This window comes from Lissotriton vulgaris, chromosome 11 (genome assembly GCF_964263255.1).
Source record: "Lissotriton vulgaris chromosome 11, aLisVul1.2, whole genome shotgun sequence".
Taxonomy (NCBI): Eukaryota; Metazoa; Chordata; class Amphibia; order Caudata; family Salamandridae; genus Lissotriton; species Lissotriton vulgaris.
The window spans coordinates 135,994,316-136,010,081 of record NC_141699.1 but is presented as its reverse complement, the minus strand read 5'-3'; the positions used below and the strand labels follow the sequence as shown (position 1 = coordinate 136,010,081).

The 15,766-nt window shown below is 44.8% G+C and overlaps 1 protein-coding gene across 2 annotated transcripts in view; it reads right to left on the bottom strand.

The window, feature by feature from the left end:
- RILPL1 (Rab interacting lysosomal protein like 1) overlaps nt 1-15,473 on the bottom strand; it is a 95,149-nt gene extending 79,676 nt beyond the window's left edge. The window contains exon 1 of one of the 2 annotated variants that reach the window (XM_086942911.1): nt 15,072-15,473. In XM_086942911.1, the coding sequence (XP_086799037.1) occupies nt 15,072-15,356 (285 nt within the window). In that variant the 5' untranslated portion in view covers nt 15,357-15,473. The remainder of the gene's footprint in view (nt 1-15,071) is intronic. The other variant, XM_086942912.1, reaches the window with a different exon arrangement.
- Between the last annotated feature and the right edge of the window lie 293 nt (nt 15,474-15,766).

The following is a 15,766-nucleotide window of genomic DNA, read 5'->3' as shown; positions in this document are numbered from 1 at the left end:
CCCTTCTGACCCATGTCCAGTGAGGGTCCTTGGGGGGGGGGGGGGGGGGGGGGGGGGGGGGGCGGATACGGTATGTAAAGAGGTTACCCTGATTGTTAATTTCTCCTTTTCCTCTGCTATTGTTCCGTCATGTTGGAAGCAAGCCAAACTTCTGCTGCTACTAAAAAAGACCGGATTGGATCCGGCCGCTCCATCCAGCTATCGGCCTCTCTCACTGCTGCCAGCTTTGGCTAAAGTCTGTGAAAAGATTGCTTTCAGACAGTTAGACCGTTTTATCGAGGCATCTCAGGCTTTACATCCGACTCAATCAGGGTTCCGTGCTGCCTATAGCACCGAAACGGCGCTGGTTGAGATGTCTGAGGCGATTCGGGAGTGCCTAGAGGGAGGTGGCAGAGCGGTTCTGATTTTACTAGACCTCTCTGCCGCCTTCGATACGGTGCCCCACACCCTACTCCTCACCAGATTGGCTGCCGTTGGCATCTCTGGGTTAGCTCTTGATTGGCTGACGTCATTCTTGGATGACAGGACGCAACCGGTCTGGATGCCACCCCATGCCTCTTTGCCTAAGAAACTTACAACAGGTGTCCCACAGGGGTCTACTCAGAGCCCCCTACTTTTTAATGTTTATCTGACCCCTCTGATTCATTTGGCTGAACAGTTGGAGGCTAAAATAATGGCTTACGCTGACGACACCCAACTGTTGTTCACCTGGCCAAAGGACAACTCGGACACCTGTTCGGCTTTGCCTTTCATCTGTTTTTCACTGGCTAGCACTTGCTCAGCTCAAGTGCAATGAAGACAAGTCCGAGGTTCTCTTTTATGGCTCCTTTCCGGATAATTTTAAAAACCACCTTTGGCCACCAGATCTGCCCTGCCCCAAGTCCATGGGCGGCCCTGCTAAGAACTTGGGGGTCTGGTTTGGGAGTGATCTCAAGTTTGAGGACCACATCAAAAAACTCATATGTGTGTGCTTTGCTACCCTTAAAGTCCTACATAGGTTTTTCCCATTGCTGCCGAAAGAAGCCAAGGAGACTGTGTCGCGTGCTTTAATCCTTTCTAGGCTCGACTATGCGAATGCCCGGTTTACTGGCTTACCTGCGTATCTGATCCAACGGCTTCAGGTTATTCAAAATGCGGCTGTGCGACTCCTGTTTAAACTGCCCAGGAGGTCTAGCGTCTGCCCTCACTTACGCAGCCTCCATTGGCTTCCGGTGGCGCACCGGATTATGTTCAAAATGCTGGTTTTCTCCTTCCGAGCGATCCATCAGCTTGGACCTGGGTATTTGAGGAAGAGGTTTACCCTGTATGTTCCGAAGCGCTGTCTCCGTTCGGCTAATCAGTGCCAAATGACAGTGCCTAGATTTAAGCTTTCCAGAGTTGGAGGACAGTCCATTTCAGTCAGGGCTGCCAGGGCTTGGAACGCTCTTCCACTACATCTTAAGGCTGCTCAATCCATTGGCGCCTTTAAGAACGGGGTGAAAACCCATCTGTTTAATATGAACCTGTAATTTCCTGCTCCCCCCTCGCTATCTCTGCCTCCTCTTTCCGCGCCAGGATACTTTTCAGTAACGGAGCGCGTTATAAAAGCTTTTATAACATAACAAAAGTTTCTAACCACTATGAAGACTAGTGGTTTTCAGTTAAACATGCACATTTTTCTTTAAATTATGTGCTCTATTTCTGTTTAAATAAACAAACTGTTTATTTCTTTAAATGATGTCCTCTCTTTCTGTTGGTAAGGCTATATGCCCAAAGAAAGCTTACTTTATTTTATACTTGTACAATTTTGGGTATTCTAAAAAGTGGCTGTGCAGATATTTTTTGTTTAAAAAAAACACACCAGTTTTACAGTTTTAAACAACATAAGTAACAATGCAATATGAATAAATACTGGTAACACAAACAATAACTGGTAACACAAAACCAAATGTATTGCTCCCTTATCCCGCCCCCTTTGATTTTTCAGCTTTATTTCAATGTCACCCATAGGTCACCTATGATAAATCCTGGGTGTCACTCTAAACCTACTTTTGGGAGATCTCCTTCCACGGAGTATCTAAGGTATGTTCCTTGATATAGCACTGAGACCAGGCAAAAAATGAATAACAAGCTGCATTAAGCTAGCTGCTAAGACACTCAAATATCCTACGTTTTTGTCTCAATTCAAGTACATAGCACCATCCTAATGCACCCCAGCCACAGTACACCAATGAAAGGGGGGTGCTCAATTCAGAAATTAGATATTAGATCTTCCGGGTCAGGACTCTATGATTAAGCATGCCATACTTTTGTGTGAGTAAGTGTCTGTTAAAACAAAGACATAATGTTACCAAACTTTGAGATATGTGTGGGAACACAAGAGCTTTCTTCTGACATAGCCTCACAGAGCACAATAAAAAAAACAGAAACAAAAACAGTTTCTGCATGTTTAAACTGAAAGCTACCAGTTTTTGCGGTGGTTAGAAACTTTTTGAAACGTTTCACTATACATTAAAACATTAAAATTTCATTTTCTAGTTTGTAAATCTATTTGTTGGGAAACATGCATGAAGTTTTGCAGAATGCTTTTCTGTTCACTATTTTAAGGTCGCTCATCGCTTATAACCCATGGGACTACTGCCAACTCTAAAAAAACATTTTTGTCAAAATTCACAAAGGGAAAGGTGTCTCTTGGAGGTGATGCAATGTTCATGTTTTTTACCCGGTTTTCGGTCGGAAAACATTAATACATCCCAATCCGATTCAGTATTTGGAAGGCATGCCCAAAACACGCCCCTTCCAAGTGCTGAATCAGTATTTGGTGGCAAACCTGAATTGCGATGCGGTAACATGTTACTGAATCACAATTTAGTTTTGTACACAAGAAAAGGCTTTTCTGCGGTTGCAAACGGCCAGATTCTGTGAATCGGATCCTTTGTGATCACAAAAAGGCCCTAAATCTCAGAAATGTATTACTTGATAGTTGAGACAGATCTCTATGGAATCTGAAAATTTTATTGCTTTCACTTCCATGAATTTGGAATTTTAGAGTCAGGAGATATGCCAGCCCTGTACGAAGGACAAGGAAATGTCACGTTTGAAAAGTATCCTATTTTATTATTAGAAACAGATTCCAGATAAAAAGCGCTGGAAGCAGTTATTCCAGTCAGATAAGGAACAGAAATAAATTAACTCCCTTCTCAAAAAGAAATGTAAGCTAAGTGTCAGCAAAAGCCCTGGTTTTATGGTCCTCTGCACATCACATTTAAAATTAACTTTATTCATGAAAACGTATTTTAGAAATCATGGCAGGAAGTAACTCTAGCCTGGAAGCCAAGGTTTAGTGTTTTTTTATTCGTCTTGTCTACATTATCGGCAGTCACACGTGGCAAGGCATGTGTTATCCAAGTGTTGTTTCGTTGGCAGGCTGGCTGGATACCCTTACCAGTGTACTAAAACGTGCAGTATAAAAATAGTCCCCTTAACACAGTGAAATCACGAATTTATTTTTAACATGGAACATCCTGCTAATGAAAACATTTTATGCAATTCAGTGCTAGATGAATAAATGTGTGTGCATGGAAAGCATTTAAAGAACACAACTTAGCTTTTATTGAGAACTGTCTGGATCTAATTTATTGCTGTTGTATTTGGCTTTCATATGGAAGCCATTATCATGAAGAACCAGATCAGAATCTGGTAATTCACTGCTGTGACGTCTCAACAGTGGTTACCTGCTGGTATGATGTCACACAGAGAAGGGCTTCCCATTTATTCCGTTACCTCGTCCAGGTCTCGAGTGACCCAAGTGTGGTAGCCGGAAGCAGCTGACATCATAGTATTGTACTTAACACTCCATCCTACAACATTCCATAACATCACTTTAGATATGGACTAACCAACGCAATCCCAGAGTTCGACTAAAAGTTACAAACCACTCCCCCCTCAGTCTCCTAGTGTCTTATCCTGTCACCAGAAACACTTGATTCTGTAATAGGACCTTATACACGGTAACCCACTAAATATTGTTTATTGCCAAAAAATACGATTAGACACGGACACAAAATGCACACTTTTCACCACCAAATAACAGACACACATGTCCACCGCTCAAATTAACACACATTTCCTTACACTAACCCACTAGTAATCCTTTTTGGGTTCGGAGTAGCATGCTACTTGCCGAAAAGTGATTGGACGCCTCGTCAGGGGTAGTAAGGGCTATATAAATACAATTTCTCTTGGTATTTTGCTTGCAAGGTTTTCTGCATTAGTAGGGGTGATTTCGGTTATTGTGCTTATTTCTCTATCTTTTTCTCTCTGGCAGTCAGCTGGACTTACAATTATAAAATCATGAATATATATATATATATATATACACATATATATATATATATATACATACATACATACACACAACGATCCTGGACTTCAGCTGCTGGCCTGGCAACGAAACAGGTACGGACCACAGGAGCGCTATAGAGATTTAAAGTGCTTTATTCCACCGTTTTCTTAGTCAACATGACGCGTTTCGGCTGCGTCTCCACAGCCTTGATCACATCATATATAGTGGATGTGATGATATAGTGCAAGGCCCAGCTCTCCCTCCCTGTTGAGTAATACCCTTTTACTGTGGGTGGATTGCTACTCGAGGTTTGGACCTTCCATGCCTCTGTGTCAAGATTTAGAATAGGGATAAGTGTGTCCTCCCATTCATATAAGGATTTTTATTATTACTTTTTTTTTTCGGAGTGTTCCACAATGTAATAAATACAGAAGCAACTTCTTGTATGTTCTTTCAGTAGTTGGTTTTATTCACAGTAGATATTTTTCATCAGTCCATCATTGTTCGAGTATTCCACAAGGTAGCAGATGCCAAAGCAGCCGACACATGTTTCTCCCGATGGTGGCCCACTGGCCTGGGGTTTTCTCAAGGCTGCGGGGAACACGATGAAATACAATGAGTGGTGAGATTCCAGCTGTGATCAAGTGTATATCTAGGTGTTAAAATAGATGCAAGAGGCAAATATGTACCCCAGAGAAAAGCGATCAAGGGAAAAGCGCAGGAACTTAATTATGCATTTTCATTGTAGGCAAAAACCAGCCGTAGCCACGATTTGAAACCTCTGGTGGCAGTAATGAAGGCCAAATTGTTACCAACTCTTGCGTATGGATCAGAGATAATTGTAGGTGCTGAGGCCAGTCTACTTGACAAACTGGTGATAAGTTTGAATAAATATACCTTCGGGTTACCCAGATGAGCCTCGCCTTCCCAAGTAAGATTAGAGTTCTCAATTCTCAATGTCATCAGGTGTATGCCGGCCCTCTAACAAACCAAGTTTTTAAAGGGTCAATGATGAAGCATGACACCAGGTGGTGTGTGAGACCAGTCCTCCACTTTTTGTGAGATGCCTCCACTCACGAACTAGGAAACATCTGCACCTAGATCCCTCTCACTGGGAGCAGCGCTGTTGTGTTTATACATTAAAACCAAACCTATTGGCTTTGACAATGCTAATGGCTATTGTTTTCAGATGCATTATCAAGATTGCAATTCTAAAAAATGGCACAATTTGCTCAAAACCACCAGCTTCCTGCAGTTCCAAACCCATCTCAAGGGCTGTACTGTAGAAGCGTGCGCTGCAGAGCTGAGGAAACATGCTCTGCAGGGCTGAACATGCAAACTCCAGATTAATCAGTCAACAAGATCGGAGACTGACTAGCAGCCTGCCATGGTGTGGGCGGGAAGGGAGCACTGTAAGAGTATGCCAATGTGGTCTAAAGCTGAATAAATGAAGCACATGCGTGAGATATTTGTGTGGCACAGACTGCAGACAAAATGGCTTCTGTTGTAGGTGTTGTGAGTAGGAGGCAAGAACAGCAGGCCTCTGTGTGGCAGAATTGGTGTATGCAAACTGTCAGAAAGGAGGCAGGCAAACGCCAGCTCAGTAACTGGAGCAACAGTTACTCGTGGTTTGGACAGGGCAGTTTTGAGTGCACACGGGGTCATCTCAGCTAAGAAACTGGCATGTCTTGAAAAGCCCCAGGATTGCCCCAAATTGATGACGAGCAGCCATGGGACCAGCTCTCTTCATATTTGATCCAGCGTGAAGGACGCATAGGCCCACCCCTGGCTCAGTGGATCCAGTGTAGCAACCAAACGCTCTGCAGTGTTCCAAGCCCACTGGGGAAAAAAAACGCAGCAGGTGACACCTATAAGGCCCACTCCCAGCCCAGTCCATACAATGTATGACACTTAGTATAAATCTTGAACACCAATGCAAATTGCCTCAGTCCTACTTTTTTGCGCACCGGTGTTGAATTCAGGGGAACAACAAATGGCAATTACGACCCCTGATCCCTTTTCACCCAGTCGCAATCTGTGGACATTTCCATCCACAGGGGGGAGTTCGTATTGACAATCTGCTACTCTGTGTACGGTACGACCTGTAGTAAATATCACTCAAAAGATATCAGGAGGACACTAATAACACAACACCGCTCACTCATTGCCTCATTTCTTCTTCTACAATAACTTTATCCATCCTTTTCAAAACACGAGTTGTGCTTATTATCCTCTAACATTCTGGTTTCTTCGCCAGAAATTAACTAATATTATTGTAGTCTCTGAAACACAATGAAACATTTAAGTTTGAGGTCTAAAGGAATAATGTAACATGAAACATGTATAAACATTGTAACCTCGAAACAGCACTACAATTATAAGTGCGCATACGCAGGCCACTGTCACACTATTACGGAGAGTGGATTCATTCACTGTGTTTTTTTTTTTTAAAAATTTTTAAAACCTTTATTGTAGGAAAGCACACAGCTATTCAGCCTAACATCCCGGAGGCAAGGCAGCATAGTATGGAACGGTCATAGTGCCTAGCGATTCATGTCAGGACAATGCAGGTTGTTTTTATTTTTTCACACAGAAACTTAAACAAAGCGCCCAAGGGCGCGGAAAAGGCAATGGAAAAGAAGAAGACCACTAGGCGGTAGGAGGCGGCAGGGGCTAGAGAAGTTGTAGAAAGAACTGAGACAGAATGTAGCAAAAGCGGGGGGGGGAAGGAAGAACAGGAGAATCAGTACAAGAGTAACATAGCTGTCGTCAACGTCTATGGCGACAAGCGTTCATCTCGTGGCACCGGTGCAGGTGGTAGACACAAGTCCCCTCTATAGGCATTCCAGGCACCCCATACCTTGTTCCACGTCTGAGGCCGCCCCCTGGCAGTATACACAGTCTTTTCGCGCAACATACACCAGTCCATGTTGGCCTTCCATTGTACCACCAGGGGGGCCGCATTAGAACCCCACCTCTGTGCTATGTCCCGTTTAGCGACCATATTGCCCAGTGTGGCCCATCGGGTCTGCGCCGTATCATAGTCATTAGGCTCCCAAACATTCAGGAGGCACCTACGCGCCTCCGCAGCTAACTCCACTCCAGTCACCTCCCGCATCACTCTATGGACCCTCTCCCAGTAAGGGGCAATAACGGGGCACTCCCACAGTATATGCAGAAAGGTGGCAAGGGCTCCGCAGCCACGGCGACAGAGTCCATCCGGCGAGAAGCCCATGTGCACAAGCCTGGGGCCGGTGACATACACTCGGTGAAGAATTTTAAACTGGACCAATCTCAGACGCGAGGAAATGGCCACCTCCTTAGGGGAGGACACAGCACTCTGCCAGTCCTCATCGTCCAGTTCCAGCCCATCGGCCACCCACTGTTCCCGCAAGCGCTGGAGGAGGTCCACCTGAACGTTGATTAGTTTCTTGTAGGACAGAGAGATGGCGCTATCAGGCATAATTCACTGTGTTGAGGATATAACAAAATGTAGAGCAATACTGGTACAACCTATGCTTTGATAAGTCCAGATCACGCTATTGTATTACATCTAAAATTAAAACGTGTTTTAAGTCTTCAAGCGCCACACCAAAAATACTTGATATTGGACGGTCTGCGGATGAAATGCGACATGGGTGACTGTATATTCGATTAACAGTATCAAACATAAAATCTGTTGTGAGCATATATATTTATAACCAAACCAATTTACCCTCCCATTATTGTTAGAATGTAGCATTATTAGATATAGCATGTCCCTCATCCAAGCACCTCATGGATGCTCAATGGGTCTCTAAGCTTTCGATTACCACCCTCGTTCCTCTCTATCAATAGCTTTGTTCATGAAATAAACCTATTAAAATAACTCTGCAGCTTCTAAAAATATCAGTAGGTTTGTAGACTCCAAACAGTGCAATGACGCCGCTGCCAATGGGTGGGACTGCTGTTGACTTCTAGGGCTACAGAATAAGGATTTCCTTTTTGCTTCCAGGGCAAATTCTTATCGTGCGACTAATCCTGGCACATTGCATCATACAAAAGATGCACAAAGAAAAAACACAACACTGGGACTGGGCTCGAGGTGCCAAATATTGTCAATACAAAAACTGTGTGTCCTGCTAGCGTGTACGCTACTGTGGCAAACACAAAAGCCAGGAACACGTCTAAAGCAAAAAAAACAGAGTGTATCTTTCAATATAGCATTTTTCCTAGGGTAGCAAAGCTATGTAACATATTATGTGATTATGTAGCAATTATACTGCTATGATACACACAGATGTGATACGTTAGTCAAGTTTTTCACAAATTAAAGTTTAACAATAAAACCCTTACCTTTTCCAAAAAGAGAAATATTAAGATGTATTTTGCTATGTTTCACTGTACAAAATAGTTCATAAAAACTTCATATAATGCAACAGCAGCCACAAATCGAATGCATGCCACAAAATGTAATCTTCCGTCACCGCTTAGTATCAGATATTAATATTATTATTATTGAAATGAATGAATGAATGAAAAAGATTTATTTGAGCGCGAACTAAGCCCAAGGGCATCAAGGTGCTTATTGCCCAGCTCAACTCAGAATCCGGGGAGGGGTGGTCATGGAGCATACCCATGGGGTCGTGAATGTTTAGAACTTTGCATATTATTAGCAGAGCAATAAAGTGTTCCTAAATAAAAAAAAAACAAAATTGAATTTGGAGGCAAAAAATTAAGTTGTTATCCTTAGATTGATTGTGGGAGGGATGCAAGTACAGCAGACACATGCTAGTATGAACGACTGGTGGCCTCCATCGAAGCACAAGAAGGGGGCATGGATTAGGAGCAAAAAAAGACAAAGCGATATGCTGGAGTCTAGATATTCCTTTAAAAATGAAAAATTCTGAAAAGTTCGAAACTTCCCATTAGATGTTAATTTTTTGTATATTTTGTCTGAGTTAAATAAAATATTCCATATTTGTGCGTTTGTTTTATGTAGCAGTGTTTTGGGTACTGGGCGTAGACATTGTTTAGGCAGGGGTCCCTGGCGTGCAGTAGAGATTCAGTGGGGTGCAATGAAGCCAAAAGTTTAAGAACTGCATTGTTACCATACAAATAACAGAAATTGCTCCACCAGGGGAATTTAACAATTGAGTTACCCTAGGATGTAAGAACTCTATGCTTTTATGCCTATTAACATAATTCCACATTAGGCAGAATATGATACATTTTCTTAAACAAAGAAAAAAAATATAAAGATGTTATAATTACTTTTAGGAGCACTCAGGCCTCTTTTGCTTTCATTGTCGTTCATCAATGTGCGAGTCTGGTAGTATTAAGCTTCCTTTGTAGTTGAGGGACTATGCAGGGTTTGCCTAGTTCAGATTATTCGGTCTTCCTTATATAGGGCACGTGGTTGAAAATCCCAGACATCACTTTCCAATACACCTTTGTAGATTATCTCCTGAGGAACCATAGATTTGATCGATTCATTGAAAAACAGTATTAGGTCAAGCTTTTGAAAATCTATGCAATTGCCACTTACTTTGAAAAGTGTGACATTTTCAAATTTTAAGTTTGAAAATATTGTTTAAAAGCAACAACTTTTAAAATAAATGTTCTCAAAACGAAATAATTAAAAACAATGTCATATTATTACTTTAAATGTGTTCGATATTAAAAGTATAGTACTTATATTAGGAGTAAATGCCTGGTAATGGCAAAAGTCAAGGAGTACTTGGGAATGGGGCTGCTTTGTGTTTCAAAACCGTAAGCTTTGCTATCAAATGTAGGTGCTGAAGGGGATCTAGGTGGGGTCCCCTCTATCATCCAAGTAATGTTGGGAAAGAAAGATTTAGAGGATGGGTAGAGGAGGGCACCCACATTTGCGGAAGGAATACCCATCAACAAAAAGGTCATGGATGAGGAGAAGCGGAGCCGGTGCACATGGGGGGGCACACCTCTGCAGCAGCAATTCCATAAGAGGGGCTGCAGCGAACAGTAAGAGAAAATATCTCCAAAAACAAAATACATTAGTTGATAAAAATGGGAGCCTTTTAGAACGAAATGCTTTCAGTTTAAATGACAGCTGCGTAGATTCTATGACGACATCCTCATTGGCCATGGGGACTCAAACCATGCAGCTGAGAAAGCCCCTAGCCCAGCTGTCCTCGCCACACCTGGCCAACAAATGCATAGATTGATTTACTTTTGGGACTTAAGGTTTCTCACTTTTAGTTTCTGACTTAATGTTTTCAAACTTGATATTCAGAATGTTCTAAGCAGGTTTCTGAAATACTGTCCTCTCCAACTGCGACTACAATCCTGTGGTGCTCCCTACCCTATGCAATCTGTTACTGAAGAAATATCCACAATTACGAATGAAGCTGCCACCACGATACACCCTCCCATCCCCAGATGTCCCCAATGTAATGCCGGCTAACACATTTGCCCTGACGGGGATGGGTCATGTGCAGTTACTTTTAGGCTTTAGTGCCAAGAAGCCACCTTGTGTTTTAAGGAGGTGCATATTAAAAATAATATCTAATATAACCGATAGTGCTTTGCTGAAAACCCACACATGCCCTCTTAACAATCTGATAATAGCTGAGCAGGAAGGCCTGAGGCAGTAGTCTATTTACTGCTCAGAGAAGCTCTTCCATTATGTAATGTCTATTTTCTTTGTTGTCTTCTGGCACTGGGGCTGCTGAAGCGGCTCCAAGACTCCTGGTGTCTGCACTGTGGTGCACAACTCATCCACAAAAGACAAATATGTTCTCCCTCTCCACTAATTATGCATTCTGAAGTTACAGGGGATACAAAAAGTTTTCCAAGACCTGCCCCTTGCAACAAAAAGAAAAACACACCAGGCTCAGAAAAGCAACTGTAGGCTGCTGATGAACTTTCCAAACCTTGGCTCAGTGAACGGTGTGTCCACTGGGATAACTCCCTGCCAGAGACAGGGTTAATGCTGCAGCCTGCCCTTACACAGTTGCAAACCCCCTGATGTGAGTAATCGGACAGACAGAAGCACACTGGCACACTGGCAGCCCAGTCAGATGACTGCTGACCGCTGCAGCATTCCTTCCTCATTGCAAGTCACGAGCGATGCCTCAATAAAACAGAGCCCCATACATCCGCGTTTATCTACGGCCCATTCACAGTAGTAAAGTTGTAGCTGCACGTGGGACCACAGAGGCGATGGAAGGTCGAGTCAAGAGAATAAGCTTCATTGAACGTTATAAGTTAGAAATGTAATGATACACACCGTTCACAACGTTAACGGGGACGCCTAGCGTATACACCGGAATATAACATGTATATTTCACGGATCGCTCGAAGCATCACTATCAGCATACGTATACAGTATTGTATTTCACATTTGTATAGCACCCTGCTTCCACGAGGGTGCCCCCTAGTGCTGTATGTGGGATCAAAACGTGAGGTGAAGTTGTAACACATGAATAACTACAATTACCGTAATTCACTAGATATAGCAAGTTGGCCTGGTAAAGCACGTAACTGGTGTACTGTGAACACTGACGCTAAGCCTTTGGAACAGTCCAGGGAGGATGTCAGACTTAATAACAGCCTGCTGTAACTCAGGACCCCCCCCCCCCCCATTCACATCCTATCTGAAAGGTCACAGTTGCCTACGGGTCCCTCGAGGTCACAAGCGTTCCCGCTACACTTAATAAACATAGGAATGTATAGGAGCCACGTCTGCAGTAATTAGGCAGGAGGAGACGGGGGTGTCAATGTCAAGGATGGTAAAGTACTCGTTTGCAGGCACAACGCAGGCTTCAGAGTGGTAGTTTGCGATTCCCTGGTGAGAGCGATAGCGAATAGGCATCGCCGCGGAACAGGCTTTTTGGACCGTTATGAAAGCAGCATGTGGTAAGACTATTGAACTACTTATACAGATTCAAACATCGCCCTTCTCTCCGGATCACAAAAGTTACAGCAATGAAGATAAACTGATAAATGCGTATTGAGGTCTCTGGGGGCGAACACGGAGGGACCACTGCACAAAGCTTTGCAAATGTGCGCATTTCACATCAGCCGGTTAACTGCTTAGCTAATAAAGCCCTTAACTGGGTTTCTATTTACAGTTGAAGACACACAAAAGATGAACGGAATGCATAAAAGATAAAAGCATACACCCCCAGGCAAGACATCTGTATTAAATCCATCGTTCTTTTGCTCCCCTCACCACCCCAGTTTGGACCGAGCCATACACTGTTCTACTCCTCATGGGAACAGTCAAGCCGGAACTGCCAAGCCAGGTCCTCCCTGGACCAGAAACCAGCATCATGGGACCGGTTTTGGGGGACCAACCCTCATCAGCCAGGCTAGCTTGAATCCAGTGGTGCAGCGAGCAAGAGACCCGTGTCTGGACATAACCGGGAGAAGGGTCAAGACCGATTTGCCTATGTCTGGGTTAACTTGGAACGGTATGGTGTGTAAAAAAAAACAATGGATTTAGGCCCAAATATCTATATTGGGGTGAATGTTTGACATTGTTCAGTATTCCATCCATCAATTGTTCTTTTTGCATCTATTTACAGCTGTGTATCCCTAGCCACATCCCTGCCATTCAAAGCCATGTCCCCTCTTCCCTCTGTCGTAGCTGCCAACTCCATCCACTTCCCACCATATCTTCATTCGCCCGACCTCCCCCACAGCCCAGCTCCTGTCGCTCGTCTTTAGCCATACCATGACCGGAGGCACTCAAAATCTCCAGGATAAAATGTGAAAGTTGTCAATTTTCTGCTAGGGTAAAATGAAAAAAATGTGGAGAAAACCTAATAAGCCGGTAGAAACTACGATCAAAGTATACACTGATGTCAAATGAGAAAAACAATCAAACTACGTCTGCATGTATTTCATGTTAATACTCCTAAATGGTTTGAAATTAAGCCGAACGGAATAGGCAGGGTTTCTGTTTCACTCATGCAAATCTTTCCATCCCTCCCCCCATGCGTGTCCTGACAGCAGCATCTGTGTTTCTCTCACCCACATCCTTCTCAGCCTCAAGTGTGTCGTATGACCAGACCGACTGCTTCTTCCCACATCTCGCAAAACACTCCAATGCTTGCCCTCGTAACTAAGAGCGTCCAGTGGCTTCCCACGTGAAGTCACAAATGACACAAAACTGTCAGCACTGTGCAACTGCATAATTCAGAGGGGAACCACTCAATCTACTCCACTCCAATGCATCCCACTCCAACCTAAACTACCTCAGTCTACACCGCTCTACCCAAATCTCCCCACTTCCCTCCTCTAATCCACCCAATCTACCACACTCCACTCTACTTAACTTCAATCCATTCCATCTACCCCTCTCCAATCTCCTCTACCACACTCCAATCAAACCAGCTCCTCCCCAATCTACCCCACTACAACAGTCTGACTTCAATCTAATCCAGCCTACCCCATTACACTCCTGTCTACCCCGCTCCAATCTTTCCCAGTCTACCTCACCCTACTCCAACCTACCCCACTCCATTCCAATCTGCCCATCTCGAATCCACCCAATCTACCCCACTCGATCTGCCTTACTCCGCCCCACCCTATTCCACTCCACCATACTGACCCATAATATGAGAGATCGCTGAGGCCAAGCACTTCCGGTGCATCAGTGGTATGTGTGTTAGGGGGCATGAATAACTCTCAGTACTCCTAACAAGAGGTGAGAGGATGTAGCTTTACAGCTAGAGAGTTCGACCTCCAAGCAGGAGAACTGAATTCAAGACTCGGCAACGACGCTCAACATCCTGTGATTCTGGGCAAATCACTTAATCTCCTTGCGCCTAACAAAAATTAAGGTGTCCCTCTGTAATGAAACTGGTGCTCATGTAAAGCGCTCTGATACCTGAAATCTTCGGGTCGAGTTTGCGCTATATAAAACTCTTAAAACAAAAAAAAGCCTTCCTACAGACACTCGGGGTGCGCACTACTCTGCCCAATGAGCCACTCACTCACCTGAGCTACCTTTACAATTAGTGCCCAGGGAGTGCCAACTCAAGCCCAATGTTTAGATTTGCCACTATGGCCCCGTTCTACTCTGCTTCAGACTTTTGCAGAAACCTGCTTGGACAGATAATTAGTTCACAAATTGCGCTTTTGAGAGGGAAAAGAAAAAAAAGCCGGTAAATTGAAAAATCTAGGGGGGGGAATGGGAAAAAACGTGTTTATTTGCATTCTGCATCGCGGATTTGCGCCGCTATTGAGAAAAGTAAATATGATGTGCAGATGTTTCTAAGTTAAGACATCTGTGCCACCACTGCCCAGTCTGTTCTACCCATACCAATCACAGCCCTGCCCAAATCGCTACTTGTCATTGCCATGTCAAACTCATCTACCGCCAGCCTCCACTTTTCAAGCCCACCGGCCTTTACCTCAGTCTTTCTACCCACTCCCATTCTTAGCCACTCTCCCATTCCACAATCACAACACCAAAGTCTCAGTACAACTCTTTGGTGCTCCCTACCGCACTTCCGCACCCATGCCCTTCTTGCCACCTCCTGGCCCACGTACAGATGCTTTCAGTACTCCCTTTACCCCTCTTTTGCCCCCTTCCTCCAGTCCCAAGTGGGGCAGTTTCAGCCTCTGGTGCCCCTGTTCTCTTCTTGCTATAAGTCCAGTTCAAAGCACCTGTGGCCCCACCTCTAAGCGCTAGCTCAATCAAAACACACCCAACTCCACTGTCGGATGCTCCCGGGCCCTCGTCAGCCCACCCTGAGCCACAACAACCCCCGCCCACCTTCTGGTGCTTCTTGTCCTTCTCCTGCCGCTCCACCCGCTCCAGGCGGAGGCGCTCGAGCTCCAGGCGCAGGTCGTGCTGCTCGGGTTCCATGGCGTTCCGGCTCACCAGCACCTCCAGGATCTCCAGCACCCGCACCACCCGCGGCATGAGCCGGCCGATGGCCTCGCAGCCGTGCAGGTCAATCAGCCGCTCGAACTCCTGGCCCACGGACGAGGCCATGTCGTAGACGTCCATCACCGTCAGCTCGGCCACCGGCTTCTCCAGGGCGGGGACGTCCTCCATGGCTGCTGGGCTCGGTGCGCTGGCCTGCGGGGCGCCGTTTCTGCCAGCGCCCGCCAGCAGTGCGCATGCGCGTCCGGAGACTTGGGAAGCCTGCCATGGACTGATCCCGCAGGAAAGGGCCCGATCTGCGCATGCGCCCACAGCAACCGAGACCTGTCAGTCTAAAAGCAGAGCCCCCACCGCGGTGGAATGGACAACAACTTCCCGTTACTTTACTGAATGCAGCAGTCGAAGTGCATTGAAAAAGTATGCGAACTGTGATGCTGCATGCATTGGGGGCTGGGTCAGTGAGCAGGGGGCGGAGTCGAATGTATGGCTAAAAAAACAAAATATTATGTACAGTTTTTTTGTCTTTCGCCTTCAGGTAGATGCATATAAAATAACCACACAGCTTATAATAAACATAAACA